This window comes from Spodoptera frugiperda, chromosome 23 (genome assembly GCF_023101765.2).
Source record: "Spodoptera frugiperda isolate SF20-4 chromosome 23, AGI-APGP_CSIRO_Sfru_2.0, whole genome shotgun sequence".
In the NCBI taxonomy this organism is placed as follows: domain Eukaryota; kingdom Metazoa; phylum Arthropoda; class Insecta; order Lepidoptera; family Noctuidae; genus Spodoptera; species Spodoptera frugiperda.
The window spans coordinates 13097473-13124308 of record NC_064234.1 but is presented as its reverse complement, the minus strand read 5'-3'; the positions used below and the strand labels follow the sequence as shown (position 1 = coordinate 13124308).

Sequence of the window (26836 nt, the reverse complement as noted above, 5' to 3'; positions counted from 1 at the left end):
TTCTGTAAATAATTTTATTTATTTGTAATATTCTTAAAAATAATAAGTAAATATCACTTTGAATAAGTAATAAGATATGTAATCTTCATATTTTTGTATAACTGAATTGAAAAAATTAAAAATCAAAATCTCAATAAATAACCAACAAATTAAGTACCTCCTTCATTAAAAACAAAACACAACTGGTTTTAAATACTGGTAGCTTAAGTTAAGATCAAAGTCAGCATACTGAGCAAAGTTTTAGTGATAGTGACCATGTCAGTTTAAAAAAAAATTGTATACAAAAAGCACTAAACAGGTACACTGCAGTTGCAATACACACATGGTAATTCCTATTGACTATGAATACAGTAGAACGTTATCACCATCTTCCTTAATTAAAACTTAGTGTAATACAATAGCAATCAGAGAATAAACAGATATAGCTGTCAATAAACTGCTGGTGGAAACTGCAGCTGAATTAGCCTTCAGGGGTTCCTCAGACCTGGAAAGCATATAAGAACAATTAAAAAACAAATTCATACTTATTATACAACGTGTAACAAAAAGGGGGTATACATATCAAGTACACGGCTTCTAGATAACATAACAAACGATATGGTAAGGGTTTTTTAAACTCATGTATTAATGGTACCAAGTTATGAATTTTTCAAATCGCGCCGCCGCGTGATTCAAAATTAGGTAGACAGGTACTAGGCGATCAGATTGACAGAATAAATGTTTCGTAATATTAGCGAGTGACCCCTGTAGTGTTGTGATATATTTGTATGATTTAAAATCAAGAACGCCAAGTATTTGGTACCAATTTATTTTTATTAAACGTATTTTGAGCTGAAACTTCGTGTAGTTTGTTTGTTTGTTTGTTTGAACGCTGCTAATCTCCGGAATTACTGGTCCGATTTGAATAATTCTTTTTGCGTTAGGTAGTGCATTTATCGAGGAAGATTATAGGCTATAAAACATCACGCTATGACCAATAGGAGCCAAGCAGAGCGGGTGAAACCGCGCGGAAGTAGCTAGTACTACTATAAAGCAGTAATAAAGCTGACGGCTCGTTGATGGCCAGCGGTCATCATCATCTTCATTAACATCATCAGCCTATAAGAGCCCATCGCTGAATAATGGTGTCTTCTCGTAAACTGCAACTTACATAAGTTTTTAAACTGACATGGTCACTAACACTATTATTAGAACTTGAGACGGGATATTTGATCATGGCGCTTGCAACAGTGCCGAAATATCGGAAACTCATCGACATAAATAAACATGGTAAATATCCCGTCTCAAGTTCTAATAATAGTGCAACTTAGATTTTATAGTTAGCATTATTTAAGTGAAGATAGGAAACTTAGACGTTGTAAATATGTAGTACGGAGGAAGGAATTTACATTATGATTAAAAAAATTTAATTGAGCAATATAGATAGGTACCTAATCTAAATATTTTATGAATGGGAAACCCCAACACCAAAGAATAAGCATGACATTAATAACAATTAGTAGAATATAATAATATTCCCTAACTAATTTTACTATTTGCAAAAGATAATCACACTCTCACACTATAATATTAAAAATGTGAAAGTTTGTTTGTTTAAATGTTTGTTTACGCTGAAACTATTGAACAGATTTTGATAAAATTTGGTACACAGACATTATGAGCCAATTTGAATGATAAGATTCTTTTTATCCCACGGGAATGCGGGCAAATCCGTTGATAAAAGCAAGTCCTAAATAAGTAATTCGATTTCTTAAAAATGTATCCTTAAGTAAATAATATTATGAAGATAATAAATCTGCATAATCCAGTACATGTTTGCATCTATCGTTGTAACTATGGTCTCGTTATATCTCGTAGCCAATTATCCACAATTTTTCATTATATAGAAAATAATATAGTCTTCCGTTTGTATCGTGATCGTGATGACTTGAACGTGACGTTTTTTTCCTTACAGTCCTTACCAGTAATAGATATAGGTTAATTGAGTAATTAATAACAGTAGGTATCCCATTTTGTTTTAATAAAATAGTAAACACCTTTTGGCTTTTAACCTTCCATTTATCAGAATCTTGTATAATACATTTTTTTTTCGAATCAATAATCGATTATAAACCTCTAATCGATACTTCAAATTGAACCTATACCTTTTTGGAAATCATCCACGATAATCTAGCACGTCAAACGTATCTACCATAACACAGTCTTATCGCAGACATTCGCAGATGCAATAAGTGGTACCTTAATTGCATCATCCTGAACAGCAATAAGAGTACAATGATCCAATCAGCCGGGACTTGTGTGAATTAAATCATACGACCGCGCTGGACACAATCATGTATATAGTTGTATTCAAGTCTGTCTCTTTCTATGTATAGTATAATAAATAATGTCTGTATTGAGCATTCTGACTGAATAGCTTTAATTTTTAAAACAAAGTCAAAATCATCTGACTATCAACTCCGAATGACTTAGATAAGTATTGTGAAATTTCGCACACTTAAGTTGCAACACTAGCGCCCATTGCATCCGTATTACGTGGATATTGAATGAACTAAATAGTATTAAGTTTGGCTTTTTAATAAACTCAGCGTGCTCTAAATAATATTTTAACAGCTAAGATTATGGTTGTATAGTTTTAACATAAAATAACTATTGAGATTTTATTGGATTGATATTGCATTGATATTGAGATTGGTTTCACGAGTAAGCGCCCTGATTTGATAAATATCTACTATTAGAAATATATCTACACTACAATCAGTATTTACATATGTGAACTCTTTAAAAAATCTTCCTCTTTAACCCAATTTTTTGTTCGATTAAATTAGTGTAATAATTTCTCAACACTGACAATAGAAGGGAGGAAGGAGGAGTGAAAATACCCATCGGTTATTTTCTAGTATTCTATGACATTCGTAACTCGTAACTTTTTAAAATCCAGAATGTGTATCCAATAATTTAAAAATCCAGCCATTTTGTTATGTACTTTATATCAAATACCAGTCCTATATAAAATACTCATGTTTTTAAGATCGATGCATAAGCTGATTAATTACGGTTTTTGTTAGTCACGACACAAAACAAATAACTACAGGTACCAACAGAATTAGAATGTATGGGAAGCCCCTTTTCGGACTGGTTCTCAGTAAATTACATGTTCATAATTTATCAGCAACATTTTATTGTGCCTTTTTTGTATCATCTTAAAAATATACACAAATAAAACCCTAAAAATAAAAACAAACTTTTATAAAGAAAATTTATTCAAATCTGCTGTACAGAAAGAAACATTACCTTGCAAGAAATATAAAAGAAGTAAAGTAAAAAAAAAATAGGAAACGAAAAATAATGTTCTCATTATTGTACTTATATCCTAAATAATAACAATTTCTACTGAGATTCTTAACTAGAACTTTCAAGTCTTATCCATATCTCTTTAGCCTACAAATAGGAGAAAGAGGTTACACATGAATTTGGGGGTTAGTGTTTAGTTAAAGAGCTGGATGGTACTAGCGTTAAGGCTGAATGAAGTCTCAAATCTCTATTAGTAGCATGGAATGGTAAAATTAGTCCACATAACAGGAATAGTCCAACAGATGTCGCTCGCAGAAAAGACAGAAGTGAAAAAATGGCGTCCAAAATGATAACAGGCCATAAAATTAATGCTGTTTTATTTTAAGTTGTCCAGTTTGAAAATAAAGCAGATTTAACAACCGAAACTGATTTAAAAATGTAAATTAATACAAATGTCAAAATAAAATCAAATTTCGGTCGCAAATCTAAATGCGTTCAGATCAGAAACAGCCACAATTTCCCAAGAAACATCGTCAGACAAATAACTTTAAATAGTTTCCTACAAAATTCCGACAATTCCGCAGACGACACGGCCACCAGCGTTGCCGGTCTTCTTGGAGTCAGGGTGGTCAGTCCTGCCGTAGTCATCAGTACCGGCGTGGAGGACCAGGGCCCTGCCGATGATGTTGTGGCGACCGTTCAGCTTGATTTGAGGGTCGATGAAGTCGATGTTGGCGGTCTTGGTGCTGTCGAACTCAACGTTTCCGAGGTCTCCGACGTGACGGATCTCATCATGAGGATGGCCGTGGTCGTGCTGAAGTGAGAAGATTTGAAGTTAGTGATCATATTATTTCCAACTCTTTTTTTTTTGGGACAAGCCCGCCACTATCTCCCATACCACTACAACTCTGTAAGCCAGGATCTACAGTAGATACAATCATGAAAATACCAGAACATTGAAGTCCGGCGCGTCCCAGGGACATGAATATTTTGGATCCCGCAACGAAATAAATCAAAAGATATTCCAATCACTAGCTTATTTTAGTTCAACAATGATGTTTTGTGATTCAAACAGCAACGTCTACGACTATCACTGACGAAAACAAAACGCTAAACTTACTGAAGAATGTATTAAACAAAGTACAGGATACTTACGCCGTTGGGGTTGAAGTGTCCGCCAGTGGACAGGCAGCCGTTGGACAAGTCTCCGGTCTCGTGGATGTGGAAGCCGTACTGGCCTGCAGGCATACCAGTCACCTTGCCGGTCACGTGGACCTTGCCGTCATCCAGCTTGATGAATTTCACCAGGCCAGACACACCGCTGCCGTCCAACTTCACGATAGCTTGCTTTATCTCCTGGAAAATTGAGAATGAGGAGCTTTAATATAGGTAAACGCTTAAATATTAATTAAGGAAACTAAGTAAAATGTTTCTAAAGGCCCGAAATTTTTATTAAACTGCTTGAAAAGATGTATTGTATTGTGTAGTTTTTGCTTTCCCCATGGAACAAAGACAGAAATTTCAAGTCTTTTATGGTAAGTCTTGTATGTATTCAATAATGACAATCAAATTAAATCTAAGTATGGGTATTTTATTTATGAAAACACGTTTAATATAAAAGTGGTCACTTACTGCTCCGTCATCATGGGCCGATGCCAGCACTACGGCCGCAGCCACGAACATCAAAGTCTTGAACATCTTGAAGTAATCTGGAAAACACCAAACAGCCTATTTATAACCAACTTTATTCCTCAAAAATAGTTTTTAATATTTATCATATTATGTAAGTTGTATAAAAGACAACATCAAATAATTTAAAAATAGCAGCTCGACCAGTAGCGGGAGCATGGTCCAAACTCCGGTGGTTTATGCTCCAGAGACAGAAACCTCTTTCGAGATCACCTTTTGCATCAGGCCCTTGATCCACCCGCCTAACACCAGCCTCCTCAGTTGGATGTCGAGCTTGTACCATGCTCCCACTACCGTGGTTAGGACTCCAGAGATCACAATATGTGCCTTTTCGAGAAGCATTGCGTTTTGCAATAGGCCCTCGATCCACCCGCCTAACACCAGCCTCCTCAGTTGGATGTTGATGCTTTTAGGTATCAACCCATTGGCCGATACGACTATCGGCACAGTGATAGCCGAATCCACAGTTAATATTTATTATTTTGTTTTTGGAATAATAATATAAAAATATAATATTCGGCCACATCTATTCTCATGACCCCATGTCATTTTGGCTATCCAAAGCTATTACTTTTTTAAATGGTTATAATGCCTAAATTATAAATGTGTTATGTTTAGATTCATTTTCTGAGAATTCGCTCAAAAAAATAAGAACTAGTTGATCGGAGTTCTGAGATAACCCGTTCGTTTTTTAGTCAAAGTAAAAACATGCATGGATCAAACATAACAATATTTAAATCTCCTTCAATACCGGTTAGCTATCAACTATTTTAATTTTAACCAACTTAAAAAAACAGGTCATTTTTTCAACTGTCTACAGTTTAAAAACATCTCACGAATGAAATCAACGCCACTTTACAATATTTTTTAGCTACATAATTATGTCAATTTCTCTTGATAATAACTAAAGGCATTAAGTATAATTCATAGCTTGATTTTGGTTTTTTAACTGTTAACTAGCTAATTTTTCCAGTTCCCGTTGGATTTTCCGAAAATGTTTGGGTAAAAAGCACCAATTTTCATCCAAGTCCATTTAACCCTTCTTGAGCTATCAATAGCGTAACTAACCCGATTTTTTTTAATCTAATAGATATAGGTAGGTTAAAATAAACAATATAATAGTGCTAATAAGCGTTCACTCTTGCCAATTTTCAAAGAATTATGTAACATTTGATTGGTCAATAAAACGAATCAATAAAATCTCTAAAGTTAATTTTTCGCGTTTTTACGCGAATAACCTTTTGGTTATTGACGATTACCTGTTTTATAGGTACCTATATACCTACTCGAAATGAAAAACACATTCATTATACCTACATACTTTGTTTCTAAGCACCGTACCTTAATAGGTACTTACAAGTACTTGGTAATCAACGTCTAGGTAAGTGCTCATTCACACTAATCCATTAACGACGACTTGTTTTTTGATGAGTCTTCTTTTTTCACGTATCGTTATTTTGATTTGTTTGGGAGGCTATACAGTTTAATTGCCCTTGTTCATACTATTACGAAGTCGTGAAGATTGACGGGTACGTATTAAATGTCGTTTGTTGTTTCAAAAACCTTCTTCAATTCCTTTTATTCCTTGCTTCTACTGTTTCTTTTGTCTTATCGAAGGTAATATCAATAACCACACGAAAATTATGACACCTATCTGGGGGAATATTTCATCGTCCAAGATTGAAGTCTGAATCAACGAATTCAGTGTGAATATCTATTGGGATATTTTGATTAATCGTGAAAAACCACCATTTGCAATGTACACGTTCATCCGACATAACATCGTCGTTGATGGACCGAGTGTGAATGAGCCCTAAGACATAGGTTTATGCAATTCCGTAAGACAATAAAAAATACTTAAGTAAGATACAATAGATAAAAGAAAAACAATAAATTAATCACGACACGCAGGCAGGAGACACGCTAAGCATCAGCAATGAGGTTCTACTGTTTTAAATGATTTCATTTGGTTTGACTCGTTTGTTTGTTTTAAAAAGCTGGCAACGCACTTGTAACGCCTCTGATGTTTAGGGTGTCCATGGCCGCGATTGCTTACCATCAGGTTATCCAAAAATTCGCTTGCCGGTTTAGAAAATAAAAAAATAGAACCTAATTGAAATTTTACACCCTTCCAGATGACAGATCAATCTGATATTTGGTACACACACTTAATCTTGATGACACACACAACAACAAAAATATTTTTAATTTGTTTTTGTGTTATGTAACGGAAGTTCTGTTGTGCAATCACAGTAGTGTTCAACAATTGTTTGTTTACCACGGCAGCACAACAAGCTATACAAAACCATTTAAACATGATTTCGCTTTCTATAGTCTTTCCACAAATTCAACAGTCTACACTGGATTGTTTAACTAAGTGTGTACATACTTGCATGTTCGTGAAATCGTGACCAAACAGGTAAGAAAAATGGTGGAACCTAGTTTTTTTATATATTGGATATTAGTCGGCGTTTGACCACTATCTCGCCTACGATAGAACACGTCTGTCAATAAGCAACCTCTTCACTTGGGTCTTGAAGACACCCAGATTGTACTCTTTAAGAAACACAGACAATTATTACGTTTACTAAATATTTCATCCAACGTTTGTATGCAGCGGGACACTTAAACCTTAGCAGTGGCAGTTACAACCACTGTGTTCCACAAGCCAAGGAAATATGGGAACCTCAAGTATCATAACATAGGTAACACAATTTGTAAACTCATTCATTTGTTTTGACTCGTTACGTAGCTTTGATTGGGTTTAAAGAAAGATATTGTACTGAATGTAGCTAGTATTGAAGGAGTTATTATTAATTATTATTATCAGATCTATTAGAGGACCCGGTGCCCCTTACAGGTGTTGAGGGTGGCACCCGGGGTGGTTTTATTAAGGTAAAATCCACACTCCCTAGTCTTTTATCTCCAAAAAGGCATTTGCCTTTTGAAGGTTTCCACCCGTCTTCAAAAAAAGAAATGTACTATTGAAGATGCCTATATCAGAAGTGGATGGATACGAACTAATGATGAAAGAAATAAAGAAAAGAAAAAGTATTTATGATGGAAAAAGACCATTACACCTACCTAATAAATATTCATCTAGGCACTTGAAGATAAACATGAATCGCTAAAAAAACTAACATAACTTGTCTTAAATCAAGAAACGTCAATCTTTCAAAAATGAAAAAAAAACCCAGAATTTGATACTAGTAGTTTATCAATCACCTCTCAAATTCTCTATAGATACTTTGATGTGATGTCTAGATACGATTAGATAAAAAATACCTAAAGATTCTTGTTAAAAAGGCAGATATAGCAACTGTCGACGTTTTTATGAATATTCTTACTATTTCTAAATTAAACCAAAATCCAAATTAAATAAAGAACCAGAGCTATCGCGTCCCAATAGAGGGTTAGTAAACCATTAGGTTAAAACCACACCAACAACTTAAATTAAATTAAATTTATACGTAACAAGGTACATACTACGATATTACCTTCTAATAAATGAGCATTAACAGCGCATATTAACGGCCTATGTGCAGTGTTAACGGAAGATTTGCGTTAAAAACTTATCTACCAGCAGTCAAAGAGTTAATAATCAAAACGCTTTGTTTACAAACAACAACAAACATTATAACCACAAGCGACAAATACATAATGAAAGAGTACAACAACGTTGCCCAAGCGCCGGTAACCGTGCCCCCCACGCGAGCCCTTGATCGAAACATACGCGCCTGCGCACCGACCGGTTTACACCTTTATTTACTATCAAAACAAAACACTAATGTAAAAAACCTCCTTTTTTACACTATTAACATATACATACTCTATTTATAAACACATATTTAAGTACATACGCACCCAAATTGACATCACAACTTTGTTGTTTTACCTATTCAATTTAACTTATCAAGTTATTAATAACTATGTTACTTCTAGAACAATCTGTCAATTACGTTAAATATTTACCTATAACCAATTTGAGATATCGAAAAATCACATATATACACATAAACATACACTTTAAACCAATATAATGGGAGATAATTACACACAATTATATTATCATGTCTTGGTATAAGTTTATTTTGTTTATGAACACTGTGTTTAACAAGTTATCGACTTACCTGGGCAAAGAGCTCCGGTGAATGGGCCGGCTTGCTTGTTGCAAGAGAATATAGCGTTGAGACACATCCATACTCGATATATACTCTACTTGCGTGACCGCTAGGGCAGGGAAATGTGCAGAAGTGCCACTTTTATCGGAATAATAGTATTGAAAATATGTATAATAAAATTTTAAGGTTTAATTTTATTGTGAAATTTTAATCATTGATTCGAAACGCTTTTGTGTGGCGAATTTTGTGATTATTTGTGACGAGTAATTTAGTACATTTAATAAAGCTCAGTTTATCACTAAATTATTAAATTATATAGGCATACAATATGTATATACAGAATATACACGTTTGTTATGTACTTAAAAAGACTGTGACTTACTACAAAAGATGTTTCGGTACTTATTTTTTGCATTAATGGTCAATAAAACGTTATATTAGCACCGTATAACTTTGAATAACTTTAGTTGTTTTTTGCTGACCTCAGCGGGGAAAACCCTAACGAATAAAACGCACTCTGGTTCATACTTAGTTAATATATTTGTCTTTTGTAAAATGTACTTAATTTCTTAAGGGACACGATTGATTTTGGTAAAACGTAGCTTAGAGGGGACTGACTTGACTGCATTAAAGTAAACAGTAAAGTAATTTATAATCTGTATTCGATACAGATTATAAATGATAGAAAAAGGGATATAGACAAAAACGGTAGCACTTTTTCACAACGTTAAATTATTTTTTGTCTTTAATATTACATGCACAGTAAAGTTCTCCCCTTATAGTCCAGATAAATATATCACACTAATATTATAAATGTGAAAGTTTGTTTGTTTGGATGTTTACCCGTCAATCGTGCTAAAACTATTAAACGGATTTTGATTAAATTTGGTATATAGACAGAGTATCAGCTGACTTGGGTGATAGGATTTTTCCACAGATAAGTAGCTAGCTAGTGGGTGATAAATAGACTTCTGCTATTTACTTTTACAATAAATATAACTAACAGCAGGAATCAAGGAAAATGTGTGGAAGTTTTGAATTGAGATGGAACCCGTTCTCATTTTGTTTACCTTAACCTCGAAATCATTTCTTTCGATGAGAGCACGTCATCAACTGATCGTGTTTAATCTAATCTTGAATGTAGGTGAACGATACTGAGATGTATTTACTGGACATATCTTCTTATACATATATATGTTACGTATTTCACAATATTATATCATAGAACCAGCTGCTGATAAAAAGTAGCCTAATGTGTTATTCTTAATTATGATATTCGTATCATCCTGATCGCTTTAGCAGTTTTGACGTGAGTGAGTAACAAATAGACAGACAGACATATAAAATTGTTGTATTATTAATATGAGGTATGATTATGGTAATAAGTGCCTACGTAAGAAATTATCCCAAGTTACAATGCCTAGAATTCCAGAGTGGCAAAGTCAGCACAATACTTATGTTATATTCAATTCTCCAAAAACCAAACGTTTTCACTCTTACAAACGCCTTTTATTCTATTATTCATCTCCGAACATACTGATAGAAATAATATTTTTCTAATAACCAGTTTTTTTAATAGAGGATATTTTGTTTTCTCGATGCAGGGAAATCCTCCAATGACTTCTCCCGCCTTGACACTCCAATGACACTCGCCTCAGCGAGAGAGAGTGTTACACTCTTACTGACTTAAAACCATTAAGAGCCCCGGTAAACCCACTATGCAGTCCGCAGCGCCGGATCAGGCATTAGCCCTACTGGGCCCAATCTGTGGTGGTGACAGTGGATAACTTAAGATACTCGTTCCACATTTTCACTGAATACATGTCAGCGCGGAAACCGGACAACGTGTAGCGCGATCCACAAATTATTTCGGGTCTGGGTGTCGTGTGCATGTGCAATGTGCATATTGTGATTTTTTCATTCAAGTTTTTCACCAAGTTGCACTGCACACATGCATTCAAATCCAAACAGAATGGCAGGAAAAATGTGAAACTACAAAAAGTTAAACAATAATATTTAAACGATGCTTGTAATGGATGTACAAAGGTTTATTATATTATAATTACACAGTTAGTGACAATCACAATTAGGTAACACACAGACAGCGGTAATATAGTTCAAACAATAATCTAGGTACAAGGTAGGGCGCCGCGCGACGCAGTCGCGCGCGCATGTGCTTTCACTACGGGCGTGTAGGGCCGACTGGCGACGTGAGGAGCGGTGGGAACGCCGCGGCTTGCGTTAGCGCGCGAAGCGCATAACCGACGCGTCGGATGATATTCTCGTTATAACACAGCACGTAAACGACGCGACGGATGATATTCTCGCTACACACTCCCCCTCTAGTTCGGACATAGCGCCCTCGCGTTCGGACTAGCATCGAATTTACGGGGTCGACCACGCTTGCGCTTCTCACGAACCGGAGACACGATGTCGCCGACGAATGGCGTTAAGTGTGACACATGGTACCGTCCAATGTGTTCAGCTCGCGTAAGTCCCTCGATAACATAAGTGGTGGAACTTACCACTTCCCGAATACGATACGGGCCGTCTCTCCTAGGGATGAACTTCGCGGTTTGTCCACGGCCTGCGTCGTTCATACTCTGCGTCTTTAGGAGGACAAGATCACCTACCTTATAATCCGGAGGCGTACGTCTACCTTCATCAGCATACTTCTTCCTGATGGACTGGGCCTGCTCATGGACATCCCTGGCATCTAGAAGCGCTGTCGACAACCTACGAAGGTAAGGCGTAATATTCGGTACGAAATTATCGTTATCCACGATGGCTTTCATATCAGCCACGACGTCAGATGGTGCGCGCAGCTCCCTTCCGAAGGTAAGAAAAGCCGGTGAAAACCCCGTACTCGCTGTCACGGCTGAATTCATCGCAAACCTTATAGCTGCGAGATGGCGATCCCAAGAGGCGTGGTCCTTCCCCACCAGAATTGCCAACTGGGGTTTGAGGTCCCGGTTCTTGCGTTCAACGGGGTTGCTTTCCGGGTGGTACAACGGCGTCAAAGACTGTTTGATACCCATCACGTGACATGCCTGTTGCATCACCTCAGCTACGAACTGAACTCCGTTGTCGCTGACCATCCTACGCGGGACTCCAAACCTCAAGAAGACTTCGCCGATTAAAATCTCAGCGCACTCTACGCTGGTGGCGGTCTCCAACGCAAACAACTCAACCCAGTGAGTACACACGTCCTCTATAATAAGAATCCAACGGTTACCTTTAGCCGTCTTCGGCAAAGGGCCAAACAAATCCACTGAAACGACCTCGAACCGGCGAGTCGCAGCAGGCGTCTGCAGTAGTCCTGCAGGTTTCTTGTTGTCTGCTTTATAACGCTGACAAGCAGCACAACGTCTAACATAGTCAGCAACGAAGGTCCTCATACCTACCCAAAAGTAGCGAGCTCTGATGCGCTGCAGGGTCCTCTCAACACCGAAATGACCTGCGGTGGGAGCGTCATGGAAGTCAGCAAGGATGCCCTCTCTTTCATGACTCGGTACCACGAGACAGGCGGAGTCAGCGTCGTCAGCCTCGGGTGCACACCGATACAACACTCCATCAGACATCAGATAACCTCGTTCTGACCAGCCCCTCCCCCTAGACGGATCGGAGTCCTCCAGATCCTCTACGATCGTCTTCAGCTCGGGGTCTTTGAGCTGGTTATCACGAACGTCGGCAGGTGCCCTGTGTGGTATATCTACAGTCACTAAGCATACCTCGCATCCACCTGGGTCCTTTTCACAGCAGGCGGGGCGGCTTAGCGTATCTGCAATCACGTTCACTTTACCGGGGGTGTACTGGATCTGTAAGTTATAAGCCTGAAGGGTCAATGCCCACCTTGCCAAACGGCCACTGGGGGACTTCAAACTCATCAACCAACGTAAGGGTTGATGATCGGACTTGACGATGACCTCTGATCCTTCGATGTAGCCCTTGAATTTAGTCACCGCCCAGACTACAGCTAGCGCCTCCCTTTCCGTGGTGGTATAGTTGCGCTCAGCTGGTAACAGCAACCGACTGGCGTACTCCACAGGCCTCTCGTCAGGGCCCTCCCCCTGCATCAGAACTGCTCCGAGACAGTAACCACTACTGTCGGTATTAAGTGAGAAGGGCTTACTTTCGTCGGCTTGACGGAGTATGGGAGCGGTGACCAGGAGTCTCTTGATGTGCTCGAACGCAGCCTGCTGCTCCTCATGCCACCTCCACGAGCAATTCTTCTTGAGAAGGTCAGTTAAAGGCTTCGCGACAGCGGCGTAATTCGGCACAAATCGCCGGAACCAGCTTGACGTAGCTAAGAAACCTTTAAGCTGCCTCTCGTTCTTCGGGGCAGGCATGTCAGCTATGGCTGAGGTCTTCTCCGGGTCTACCTGCAAACCACCGGGTACAATAATGTGCCCCAGGAACCGCACCGAATCACAGGCAAAACAACTTTTCTTGCGGTTAACACGCAGATTAAATTTATCCAGCCTATCGAAGACTGCCTCCAGATCCTCGAGGTGTTCTTCAAATGTGGGCGACAGAACAATCAGGTCATCTAGGTAGCCTAGGATACTTACCGATCTACCACCACCTCGGGGGTCTGAGGACGTCACAGCGCCGTCACTGGTCTCGAGTGTCCGCGCTGGTACAACCAGGTTCGACCGGAACCGGTCGATCAGTCTCTGGAACGTGGCACCGGAGTTGCGCAATCCCATGGGCATTCTCTTAAACCTGTAGGTGCCAGAGGGCGTAACAAACGCGGTCTTGTCGCGGTCCTCTTCTGCGACACTTACCTGGAAATAGCCAGAATGAAGGTCGAGCGTTGACATGTAGGCGGTGGTCTTCGCGGCATGAAGCACGTCTTCTATGCGCTGCAGTGGGTACCGGTCAGGCTCCGTCACAGCATTGAGCTTGCGGTAATCCACACATAACCGGACTCCACCGTCTTTCTTCTTCACCAACACTACGTTCGCGGCCCACGGCGACTCACACTCCTCTATAACGTCTGCTCGCAGCAGCTTCTCGAGCTCACCGTCCAGCAGCTGCTTCTTACCTGCCGACATCCGGTAGGGTGGTGAGGCGGTAGGCTCCTGCCTCTCGCCTACTCGAATGTGGTGAGTAGCGTAAGATGTAGCTGGTCCCTCGGTGGCGAAGCGCGCAGCCTTAGATATTATAAGCTGGTTGAGCTGCGTCCTCTGAGCAGGTGACAGCTTAGATCCCTCGTTTTCTCTCAGTGCCAGGCCGGTGGTGTTAACCTGCATCAGCTCTGCGTCACTGGTGGACATAAGACTGTAAGAGCGCACAAAGGGTACCTTCACCTTTGTGGAATCTGAAAAATACCAACAACCACGTTGAAGGTCAAGCAAAATACCAGATTTCGTAATAAAATCTTGTCCGAGAAGCGTCCTATTCTCCGCCCCTGGTATAACAATAAATGTTGTAGGTACAATACGTCCCTGTACTACAACATTCGTATCGCACAACAACACGTCACGTGTATGTTGGGTCCCGTCGGCCAACCCTATCGTGCGGCGGGTCGATGTAAAACTAGTCCCGTTCTTTAACAAAATAGCATACAAACCGGGGCTAGCTAAGCTTTCGGTAGCGCCGGTATCAAGCACAGCGACACCTAATAACGAAGCCACTTCAATATTTATCGTCGGCTGCGACGTGGAGGAATCGTGTGTATAAGCACTTTGGAAACTTACCTTCCCGTCGGCGGCCGCGGCTGGTGCATCTTCCTTGCACTTGCCTTTACAAGTGGGACATTTCGACCGAATAACGCCTTCACGACCGCAACCATAACAAGCTAACTCATTACCTTTCGACTTACACTCGTCCATCGTGTGTCCGAAACGTTTGCAGCGTGCACAGCGTGGTCTAACACGTTTAGAAGTCGCGCTACTACAATCAATGTTCGAACTAGAGTCGGACGTAGTCGTTTGAGGGTTAACATTTTTCACCGCAGCCGTTTGCGGGTTAATATTTTTACCGGTCGCATTTGAAGGGTTATCTTTATCACGTAAATTCGTGTTCGCGGTATTATTGTTGTGAGACGATGTACTAGATTGGTTCGCTTCGCCCAGCATCTCCTCTACGTACCTAGCTCTCTCAAGTAGACAGTCGACACTACTTACGCTATCACGCGGAACACGTTTGCGGATTCTACGGTGTAACAGGCCATACACTATATCGAGTTGCATTTGTTCTGGTAAAGGATATGGTAACCGCGAAATGTTAGCACGCACACGCGAAATATATACGTCGGCACTTTCACTTTGTTGTTCTGTCGCGAATATGTCGCGTAAGACCCTGTGGGCTGGGCGCGCCGCGCCGTACATGAAGCGCAGCCGGCGTAACGCGTCGTCCCAGCTCTCCACCGTAGGTCGCACTCCTCGCCACCACACGGCGGCGTCTCCGGTCAGCAGCATCGGCAGTCCTCGTAACGCGTGGTCGTCTGACACGCCTGCGCACTCCTTGTAGACGAGCACGCTCTCGATGAACGCTTCCACGACGTCGGCGTTGCAGGCGGCTCCATCGAACCGAGCCGTGCACCGGGTAAAATTGCTCTGCGCAGTGTGCACCGCGTGCACTCCTGTAGCAGGAGGTTGAGTCGACCCCCTCATCACGCTGGCCAGGATCCTAGATAGCTGGTCTTCCGTCATTGTGATCGTATTCGTATCGCGTCGGTCCGTTGTGGTAGGTGACGCCGCCGCCATGTTGTTGTCCGCGGCGGTTCCCGCCACTCGCGTATCCGTGAACTCTTCGTCACTATCACTACTGCGGTTCTCGATAGCCGTCTGTCCGCGTGTTTTCGGCATCTTCTCGAGACACGACGGTTACAGCCTCGGTACAGTAGGTACACAACCGACTTCAACAGAGCGTGGAATACGTTCGCACTCGCTTAGGTACTTTCGAGCACGAGCCACGAGTTGGGCGCAATTTTTAATGGATGTACAAAGGTTTATTATATTATAATTACACAGTTAGTGACAATCACAATTAGGTAACACACAGACAGCGGTAATATAGTTCAAACAATAATCTAGGTACAAGGTAGGGCGCCGCGCGACGCAGTCGCGCGCGCATGTGCTTTCACTACGGGCGTGTAGGGCCGACTGGCGACGTGAGGAGCGGTGGGAACGCCGCGGCTTGCGTTAGCGCGCGAAGCGCATAACCGACGCGTCGGATGATATTCTCGTTATAACACAGCACGTAAACGACGCGACGGATGATATTCTCGCTACATGCTTAATTTGTTTGTTATTCCCCGTAGTTATAAAAACTTCTACAATTTATACAATATAGTTAATAATTTTGAAAACCAAAGGTGAGTCAGAAATCTTTATACGAGATATAATTAAATTAATGGTTTGTACATTATTCCACAGATTGACCGATTTGTCTGCTCTTAAACATCCACCCGCATATACTCCAGTTCATCCGTGATCATGGCGCTTGCAACAGTGCCGAAATATTGGAAACTCATAGACATAAATAAACATGATAAATATCCCGTCTTAAGTTCTAATGTTATTCCACAGATCGTTGAAACTTCTTTACTTATTTTTATAGTACGAAAAAATTAGAATACTTTTTCGTAGCACTAGGGAACCCCGTATCTCTGATAGGTAACACATAGATTCATAGTTTTCCTTAACAACATATTATAATACCTACTTACTTACTAATATATGTACTAGGAAAATGGCCCCCATATACCTATCGGTTATGCAATTTCTACTGAGATAATAATATCCAAACAGATGTATGCATTTTCAGATTTTTCAGTGACAGCTACAAAGAAATGTATGTTCATTATACAAATATACATAGTTGTGACACAAAACCTCGGTTATGACCCAGCAAAAGGGTAGGCAGGCTTGTGCTAAAAACGTCTATGATATTTTAAATACCTTCAGTCATTCTCATTATTTAATTTAAAGTATTGACAGCAGCTGAAGAAGAATATGATGTGACACACAGTTTCTCGTGTAGGATAAATTGCAGCTTAATGATCGGCCGTCATCATCCCTATTGCGAATAGAGAACTCATTACTAAGAGCATTTTCTACCAGTCATCGTTTTAGTAGTGCAGAAAACTTCGTAGTAGGCGCTAAGCTGCAGTGGGTTATGTTATGGGAGGTAAAAGTTTACCGTAATATCGAATAAATATAAAATCGTAAACAAAATACATACACATTATAATTATAAAGGATGCTTTTCCACCAGAGATGTGCTATGCAGCTATGCTACGAAGATATAATAGCTAAGCTGTGAAACTACGTAACCGTTTCCACTGATACTAAGGCTATGTAGCTGTGCAAGTAAGACCTGCTATGAAGACGTATCGCCTCAAAGTAGCTGTGCGAGGAAGATGCGCAGCTCATGTGTATGCGATGTAGCGATAGTAGGGAAGCCATCCATAGCACACATCTTTTCATATAAAAAACATAGCTTAGCTGAGTATTTATCTTTCATCACCAGTGCAAAGCTATGTGTACCAATGAATATGATTGGCGGAAGCTGTGACACGTAGCATAGCACATCTCTTGTGGAAAAGCAGAACACAATAATGATTCCAAGAACCGTGCAATTACCTGAATAAGAAACAAAAATCTGCATATTTAATGTTGCTAGTAATTGCTTAAAACAAAACTATACATGTATAGGTATGTATATATAACTATGCATATATATTAAGTAATTACTATCTTTGGGTTTAACACCTGTGCAAATCAAGTTTATCTAAAAGGAAATGAGACGGGGAATCCTATATGATGGTCACAAATACCTACCAGCATACTTAGGTAATTATGTGGTTGTATACCTAGGTACCTGCATTGTTAACCTAACCTCCTATACGGGAGTTAGCGTCATAGTATGTTAATCTGCGAGTGTAATGTATCATAGACCTATGCTATGTCATGAATATACATAATTATATAAGACTGAATTGTTAAATTATTTTAACTGATTTGATGTTTCAGTATCAGACTGATTAATGCTAGATTGATGATAAATATATCATCAATCTAAATCTAAACTAATATATGAAGTTGAAAAGAGTTTGTTTGTTTGTTTTGTTTGAATTCGCTAAACTACTAGTCCGATTTGAATAATAATTTTTGTGTTCGATAGTGCATTTATCGAGTAAAGCTATACAAACAAAACATCACACTATGACCAATAGGAGCCAAGCAGTCGGTGATAAATTATATGTATAAATACGTTTGAAACTCACGTCTCTGTCTCTTCTTTACGCCTAAACCACTGTACCGATTTGAATATTATTTTTGTGTTGCATAGTGCATTTATCGAGAAAGTCTATATAACATCACGCTACGAGCAATAGGAACCGAGCAGAGCGGGTGAAACCGCGTGGAAGTAGCTAGTTAATTAATAAATCACTCCATTTATTTATAGAACTTACCTTAAAACATCTCACATCTATATCTCAACACTTATTTCAGCGTCAGCAACCAATCACTGAACTATATTACACCATTATAAATCCAAATTAGTCTAATTGACTACTACTTAATAACAAATTATTTAGGTAACTGTATAAAGTGTTCTCATATCGTATGGTAACCATTTGACTTCGATTTTCATCTGTTATCACGAATGTAAACAAAGTTATCAATGTCACTCTTACTATGTATCAGTTGTGTTTTGAACAAGTGACGCGAAGCATTATCAGTTATCTTATTCTAGAGTGAGAAAAGAAATGATTTCCAGAAAGGAATTGGAAATAATTGTTTTATGTAATCTAAACTTAATATTAGGTAATTGTTATAAAGCTGATTTTAATTGTTTGTTTGCTTAAATGACTTAAATGCTAACCGCCGAAACTGCTGGTTCGATTAAGATAAAATGTTTGTGTTAGATATTACGCATATTATGCACCAAATAACTGCGCAGACTTTAGAGTTAGAGAGCGGACAACTATTACAGGAAGAAACGGGGTGGGTTTTAGTTAATAACAGTCTGTCACTCTCTCTTTCGCCTCAGCCAAGGTGGGAGAAAACATTTAATGGTTTTCCAGCCCTCAAGAAAAAATATAAGCAAATAAAGATTGAATCAGTACAGAAACAGTAGCTATAGTTACACTTCATTTATGGTTTTAATGGACCCATCTTTTGTAACCATTGGTCGATTCCGTAATCAAATACGGTCCAAACACTGAATCAATCTTCTTATCGTATCTGAATACCAAATAACTCATCAGACTGCATATTTATCAAGGAAGGTTATAAACTAAAGCGTGATGTTTCACCCTACTATCAATAGCAGTCGAGCAGCAGGTGAAATCGCAGGAGTAACTAGTAATTAATAATCATAATGTATTTCATCGCGTTTTTCAGATTTTAGATTTCGTTTTCTACATATAACCGCCTTTTTTAAAGCCATATTAAAATAGATATAAATCATTTAATGGCAACCGTAAGAACAGGCAAACAATAAGCAATACGTTTTTGTATTTTTTTAAAATGGCGGAGGATTTGGTCGGCTTTGACCACTAACTGACGCTCACCCCACGCACTGACGGATCACCTGGGGCCTTAATCTGCTATTACAATTGTGTCAGAATGGTCGATCGCTAAGCAGTGTAAGAGGGACGTAGCTATGTAGGTTGAATAGCTCCATCCCTCTTGCACTGCTCAATGATCGACCATTCTGACACAATTGTAATAGCAGACTAAGGCCCCTGATGGTCAGCAATCGGCACCGCCCATAGGCACCCACAACACTAGAGAGAGGCTAGTGAAATTAAAAGCCTACCAAGGTCCAAGGTACCGTCGCTCACATGGTTTTTAGGTAAAAATCTAACTAACTCACATTTATTAAACCCTTATTACAATGTAACAAGACACATAATTCAACTTTATTTAGAGAATTGAATGCCCCATATAACTCCCCAATACCAGGCAGCGACCAGTGTCCTCCCACGTGCTATAAATAGCTACCATCAGCTCGTTGCTCCCGTCCCCAAGGTCGCCAGGACATTGTCACCAGTCCAGCTGGTTCATTGGGACGTAAGGCCTTGACACAATGTCTTGTAACTTTAGATCTGTTTTGCGGCAGTTAAAAAGTCGAATGATCGAAATTCCGCCAGCCTCATCTAGTTATTTAAGAGATTGACGTGTAAAAGAGTTACATTGTAACATATTTGCAAAATAAATATCATTTATCAACGACTGCCGGGCGAGGGGTCTCGGGTTCGATTCTCCGGGTTGGGCAAAGTATAAAGTATTGCTGAGCCTTTTTCGGGATTTCCAATTTTTTTCATTAGTTTTACGGAGTCTGGAATTGTGCCCAGTATATGGCAATAGGCTCACCCCCTATTATATGGGAGTTATCAGGAGGAGGATCAATAGGAGCTTAACAATGAGTGAAACCGCGCAAAATTAGCTAGTCACTGTCAATTCTAAGATCCACAAACGCGTTATACCTAGAAATGAATTTAATACATAACATATTACCTACGTATGACATATACAGCCCGCGGCGTACATTGCCCTCTCATGTACAAACAGATCTATCGAGTTCACTTGTTGACAAACTTGACCCAGTAACTAGTATACTGGCAAATAGACTTGCGCAATACAACGCAACACTCCTATGTAGATTAATTTCTAGAGAGCAACTTGATGCTGCTACAGGGTCACATCTTAAATGGGTAGTTAGATTCTGAAGTTTTTGAGATCAACTGTTGGCTAGTTCCAATAACCTATCTATCTGCACTAATAAATAAAATTGGTGTGTCTGTTACAGCAAAATATATATTTTTTTGTCTGCTTGTTTTTTATTATATAAGCCGGTATAGGCCTACGGGTCACCTAATGGTAAGCAATTGCTATAGCTTATGGACACGCGAAACATCAGAAGCGTTACAAGTGCGTTGCCGGCCTTTTTGGGGATATGAATTTAAGGGTTGTTACGGAATAAGGGATTGGGAAAATTGGAAAGGTTAGGTTAGGCCTCTGATAACCTCACTCACACAACGCAAGCGTTGTTTCACGTCGGTTTTCTGTGTTCCATTCGTGCCAAAGCCAAAGCACGGCTCCCCCACATTTATAAATGTAAGAGTAGCAATAACTGAATGAATCGTGATTGCTCCACAATCTACTGCAGGTTGATAAATAAACAACTACATTCATATCCTCCTCTTATGTACATAATTATGTACTACACGACGAACCGGGGATTCGGTTACCGGAACAAGCAAGTATGGCATGGCCTACAGATTCGTTCCGGATCTGCCTATTTGTGTATCGAAGGTAAATTTGTTCATTCGACATGAGACAGGACAGGAAACCTAAAGGTTACCATGTAATAAATAAAGCAATTACCTGTGTACGACATATTGGGGATTCGTTACATGTTCATGTAAATATTACTTCAAGAAACGAGAAGTAGGGCAAGTGACCCGGTTGTGGCCATCGACCCCTTTGTGGCCATTTGGGCCTTCAAATATTTATAACTAAGGCATGGACAAATAAATTACTCTGTGATGTACAGTATTTAAAATATTGAATATTGGAGACACTGATACCGTTGGCAGCTTTGATGTGTCAAACTTCACTTCGATGCAACAAGTCATTCTTTTTAGTTGAGGGTGAAATTGTTAAGATCTTAACAAAAAGGCTAAGGCGAGCGGGTGAGGATTTGGGTTTTTATTTTTTAAATCTTTGCTTATTGTTTGGATGTTTATGTTAATACTACATGAAGAATATATTGTCTAAGTGGAACTAAAGTTATTTTATCGCCATATGTTTCAGAAGTGGCGTTATTAGAAGGTGGCCACTAATGGAGACGAAAATTATGAATTACTCCATCTTTGGCCACATGGCTGGCCAAAACTGGTGTACATAGACACCCCACTTCTTCCCCTTTATTTTATCGTGGCTTTTTTTCCTTGGCTTTACATATCAACAAATACATATTTTTCATTTTCAGAGATGCAATAAATTGCCTTCACACAAAGGGGAGGTCAGATTACTTTGCAGCTTTTACCAACGTCATATAAATGTTGATCTCTTTATTTGTAAGTCAAATTAAAGTGAAGTAATAATATTTCATATTTTCCAAACTAAATAAAAATCATTGTTTGTAAAATGTTCAATTTAATAAATAAATTTTAATTATTTTTATAGTATATTTTGATGGCCAGAACTGGCACACGACCGTGGCCAGAAATGGCACGAATCTGGCCAAAAATGGCACAAACTCCCTTTTTTTTTCTTTTTTATACAGTTATTTTTCTATTGGACGTTCTTTAAAAAAAGGGTTTTCTTAGGCTAGGTTAATACATGTTAAATGACTTTTTACAAGAAATATGTTCGTGATAACAAAAACTATAAGTTAAGAAAGCCTCAAAGTCGATAAAATTCTTAAAGTGGCCACAACCGGGTCACTTACGATATGTTTGAGCCAAGTCTTTGCTTGTGTGAATTATCCTGTCGTCCGAAGGGACACCCAACTAGGTAGTTAGTGTATGGATATTTATAAATACACTAAACATTGTAATTCAGACTCTGTGCTAAATGACTGAGAGTTTCAATTTGCTTGACACCTTTTTTACATACAAACATAGCCTCTCGCCTGTCTTCCATGGTGGTAGACAGAGGCTATGAAAGGCCAATTGCCACGAATCTTACATACCTCTTTCAGTTCATCAACAGACATCAGTCTTTTCATGCTTTTTTGTGTTGTTTTACTTAGGTACCTATATTCCATTAGTACATAAAACATACAGAAGTTCTTACTGCCATCCTTGTTGAATGTCATAGATATAAAAACTGATAAAAGTGAGTAACTCACAAAGGACAGTGATTATGAATTGTTTATCCTTATTGAAGTTATTATTTAGTGCCGCATTGTAAATATTATTTCTTAGACAACTTGCTTATTAAGCCATTTAATTAAAAATCTAGTCTGTTTCATAAATAGGTATATCGTAGAACAAATAATGAGAACTTTTAGACAAAATAAATCATTACAGCACAAAAAAAGAAAACAAAAAAAATCAAACTGTCACCTTACCTTTTTTTCGCCACAGACTAAAAATAGAGGCACTGATAAACTGTTCTTCACTGAGGCACTACACAAACTGCTAGAGGTACATTCCTAGACGTGATGCAATGACCTTTATCAAGTACTGGCCATGGAGCCACGTACTGAGATTGTCAATGTCAGCTTATAAAGATTTATTGCTAATGCTTTCTTGTTGCGTCTGACCTACATCAGTAATGATACTGGCTTCTTAAAAACTGGGTGTTGTCAATCTAAGAGGTAGGTTATGTAAGTGATGATTATCTTATCAGGGACTTTGTTTATATGAAATACTGAGTCGTTAGTTGATTTGGATGCTGAAGTTTGATCCTACAGAGTGAGATTTCGTACTTATTTTTTTGGTTTTGGTCGGTTTTCAGTGCCTATTTATTTAATAAGGTACATCAACTATATGCTTCAATTACTTTTTTTATTTTATGACTGAGACAGATCTTGTATGTATATCTATAACAGATGTACACAACGTTCACTGCATGTAAACATAAACATATGCAAAAAAATCATCATCATCATCAGTTATCATGGAATGATAGACCAATAAAATAATAACTATACAGTACATCATATCTTTTATCAACACATGTTTGGAGGTGGAACACGGAACTAATATTATACCTATAACTTTTTAATACTCAATACACCTCTACTTACCCCTTTCATAGGCATGAATTTAGAAACACTATAACTATTATAATTTACCGCCATCTATGGTTATAGGGGGGAACTATAACGCGCGTGTTTAAGCTATGTCCACAGACGATAACTCATGTATTCACTTGGTATATGTTTGACTGCAAACCATACGTATTTACTAAGTCAAAAGACAGATGTCAGTAGTAGTTGTAGAACTTAAAAAGGGGAGCTCGTGGTTCAGTATCATGCCTATGTAGACCCCAGTCAGTTCATAGCACACTCTCGGGGTGTTAAACAAAGTTTTTCTTTACAATTATCTTTATTTATAACAAAGTAGAAGAATACAAAATATATAAACACACTGTACAATGATTAACGTATGAAAATAACACATTGTATGCTATCCATATCGTTTCGAGGCAGAGCATACAAATCAAACGAATCCTTAGTTAATAAATAAACAAAGAAATCCACACTCAATCGCGCAGACGTTTTCGAAACAACTAAAATATCACCTCATGGTGGATCTCATTACATTTTTAAAACATTTATTTACAAACTAACTCAATAAACTTATGGAAATAACATTAACTGTGTAAAGGTACGCGTCCACAGGCCCGCATCGTACGCATCGCACACACCACACGCAACGGATTTTAGTTTGTCTTGTATAGAAACTCATACAACTGCGTCCACTGATCCGCACCGTACGGACCGCATCATCAACAATGCCTACATGCAATGCGTACTAATGACGTCATACGGAATGCGTACGATGCGTGCGATGTGGGCCTGTGGATGCTTACTTTAAGATGTGGTAGGAATAGAGGATGCTACTTCTATACAATGATCTGAAACATGAAGTTTGCAACACAATATCAACAGTATCTAACAGAATACGTGAGAAAAGTCACATATTTGGAGCCCTAAATGACTATTAAAGACAAACTCAGAAGACAGAAAGGTCAATACGTTGTAATAATCCTAATTCTAAGGGCTACTGTCCAAGTAACCTCACGACATATGGGTGAATTTCCCAAATGACTTTTTTTTTGTCTTTAGTGAAATTCGTATTTGAAAAAAGAAATATTGTTCTGGATTATTTTTTTTTGTATTCAATAGGCAGTTATTGGGTTGTGGCAAAAATATAATTTGCCTAGGACTATATATAAGGGTAGAAAAAAATACATAAACCTCAATTTTTCTCATATCGGTGGCTGTCCCTCTACTTTTTTTACTGACAAAAATGCTTATACACTTGTAAAAATAAGTAAGTTAAGTATATAACTAATTTTATTTAATAGACTATTAGTTTTATTATTAACATAGAGCATATTTTAATACATAACCGACGTTTATAATTACTGAGAGGCACAAACATACTTGTCTCGAAAAATGCTCTCATATCGGTGGCCAAAAGTAATTTAAACCTAACTTTACATCGGCGGGTCCGACAGCGTCCCCACCCCAATATTATTTCCCTCGTTAGTGTGCGCTAGCGCGCAGTGAAGACGGACGCGTGTCAAGTCGCTGCATTTTCCCGCCAATAACGTAAGTATGCCATTTCAGTTGCTCCCGGACAATTATTTTATGTTATCGGTGGTTCCATTTTTTCAGTGTAATGAGTAGTTTTATTATTATTGTTTGGTTCTAACAGCATCAGCAAGTGAATTAACTACATTGGCTGTTACTCAATTTATCCTAAATATAATACATTTTCTTTAATCTTCTAAAACGTGTGTTTTTTCTCACGTCGGTGTTCTCATATCGGTGTAATCGGTGGCATTTTTTACCACCGATATGATAATTTACACCGAAATGATAAGAAAATTCAATCGGTGTCCTAGGTTATCATATCGGTGTTATGGACGTACAGTTTCTTTCACATCGGTGTATGCTTTATCATATCGGTGGATTGTTTTATCATGTCGGTGGATTGCTTTATCATAACGGTGGATTGTTTTATCATCTCGGTGTCTTTTTATCATATCGGTAGATCCTGTGTAATTTCGTGCGGTGCGGTCGCGGCGCCAGCGCCGGAGCGATGTTGATGTGGCTGCGGTTATTATAAAAACTTACTATATAATACTAATAATGATTTATTAGTATTGGGTTATTGGTAAAACACTAACAACCTCTCAGGACTATATTAGTGACACCATAAACAACAACTTTTGTTTTATGACTTTTTACAAAACGTTAATACATAATAATATAACAAAAAGTAAATTTGAAGTTTTCGTTGTTCTATCTAACACATTTTAAATTTGTTTTGTCGTACCTACAACTCCCGTTCACTGTCACTCGGTATGTATTCTTAGTGTACTGTATAAAAGTTTGATGAATTAAAATCTGATAAATGATTAAAAGTCGTAAAACAAAAGTTGATGTTTATGGTTTCAGTAATATAGTCCTGAGAGGTTGTTAGTTTTTTACTAATAACCCTGTATATATATATAAAGTCTGATTAATTAGGTATTTAGACTTACAGTTATTTTTATTGTTATTATTGTAAAACAATTAGCTGGATCGTCCACAGTAATAAATGTGTATTTTGCAATTTTATCCCTTAAGAGATTTTTTATTTATCTTTGTGCTTCATTTTAATAAAGACATTGGTAATACAAATGTATATTCTTTATTAAAACTCTAAGAACGTATAGTAAAATAATTAAAAAGAAAAAGTAGAAAGTAAATATAATAAAATAGGTATAATTTATTTTTAAATCAATTCTCGTTGGATGTATTCTTCTTTCATGAGACCAGACAGTTCAGGTCTTCAGTTCGTTCACCCTTGTAAAAATATATAGGCACCTATACTAACTATATTTCAAAGATAGATAGATTATCATATCGCTGGATATGTTATCATTTCGGTGGATAAGTTTATCATTTCGGTGGATAAATTTATCATATCGGTGGATAACCTTTTCATATCGGTGTACATAAAAAAAATCGGTGACGGTTTATCATATCGGTGGAAACCAGAATTCAAACTGATTTTTCTTCTAAGTTTTACATGATAT

At 38.4% G+C, this 26836-nt stretch overlaps 1 protein-coding gene across 3 annotated transcripts; it reads right to left on the bottom strand.

Annotated features, from left to right (window-relative positions):
- LOC118266989 (uncharacterized) lies at positions 1-23295 on the bottom strand. Of its 3 annotated transcripts, none has more exons than XM_035580688.2 (5): positions 23148-23295; positions 4927-5003; positions 4450-4650; positions 3858-4108; positions 1-484 (listed from the first exon to the last, which is right to left on the bottom strand). In XM_035580688.2, the coding sequence occupies exons 2-5, from the start codon at positions 4990-4992 to the stop codon at positions 385-387; spliced, it is 618 nt and encodes a 205-aa protein (XP_035436581.2). In that variant the 5' UTR covers positions 4993-5003; positions 23148-23295; the 3' UTR covers positions 1-384. The 3 variants fall into 3 exon arrangements, with proteins under 3 accessions (XP_035436581.2, XP_035436579.2, XP_035436580.2); XM_035580686.2 differs by lacking the exon at positions 23148-23295 and adding an exon at positions 9114-9235; XM_035580687.2 differs by lacking the exon at positions 23148-23295 and adding an exon at positions 8956-9013.
- Positions 23296-26836: the final 3541 nt, after the last annotated feature.

Excerpts from the sequence above, each read along its gene's own strand:
- LOC118266989 (XM_035580686.2), bottom strand. The coding sequence starts at position 9,180 with ATGTGTCTCAACGCTATATTCTCTTGCAACAAGCAAGCCGGCCCATTC. Across the intron at positions 5,004-9,113 it reads CACCGGAGCTCTTTGCCCAG|ATTACTTCAAGATGTTCAAG; the intron begins GTAAGTCGATAA and ends GGTGTTTTCCAG. Across the intron at positions 485-3,857 it reads TGCGGAATTGTCGGAATTTT|GTCTGAGGAACCCCTGAAGG; the intron begins GTAGGAAACTAT and ends TATGCTTTCCAG.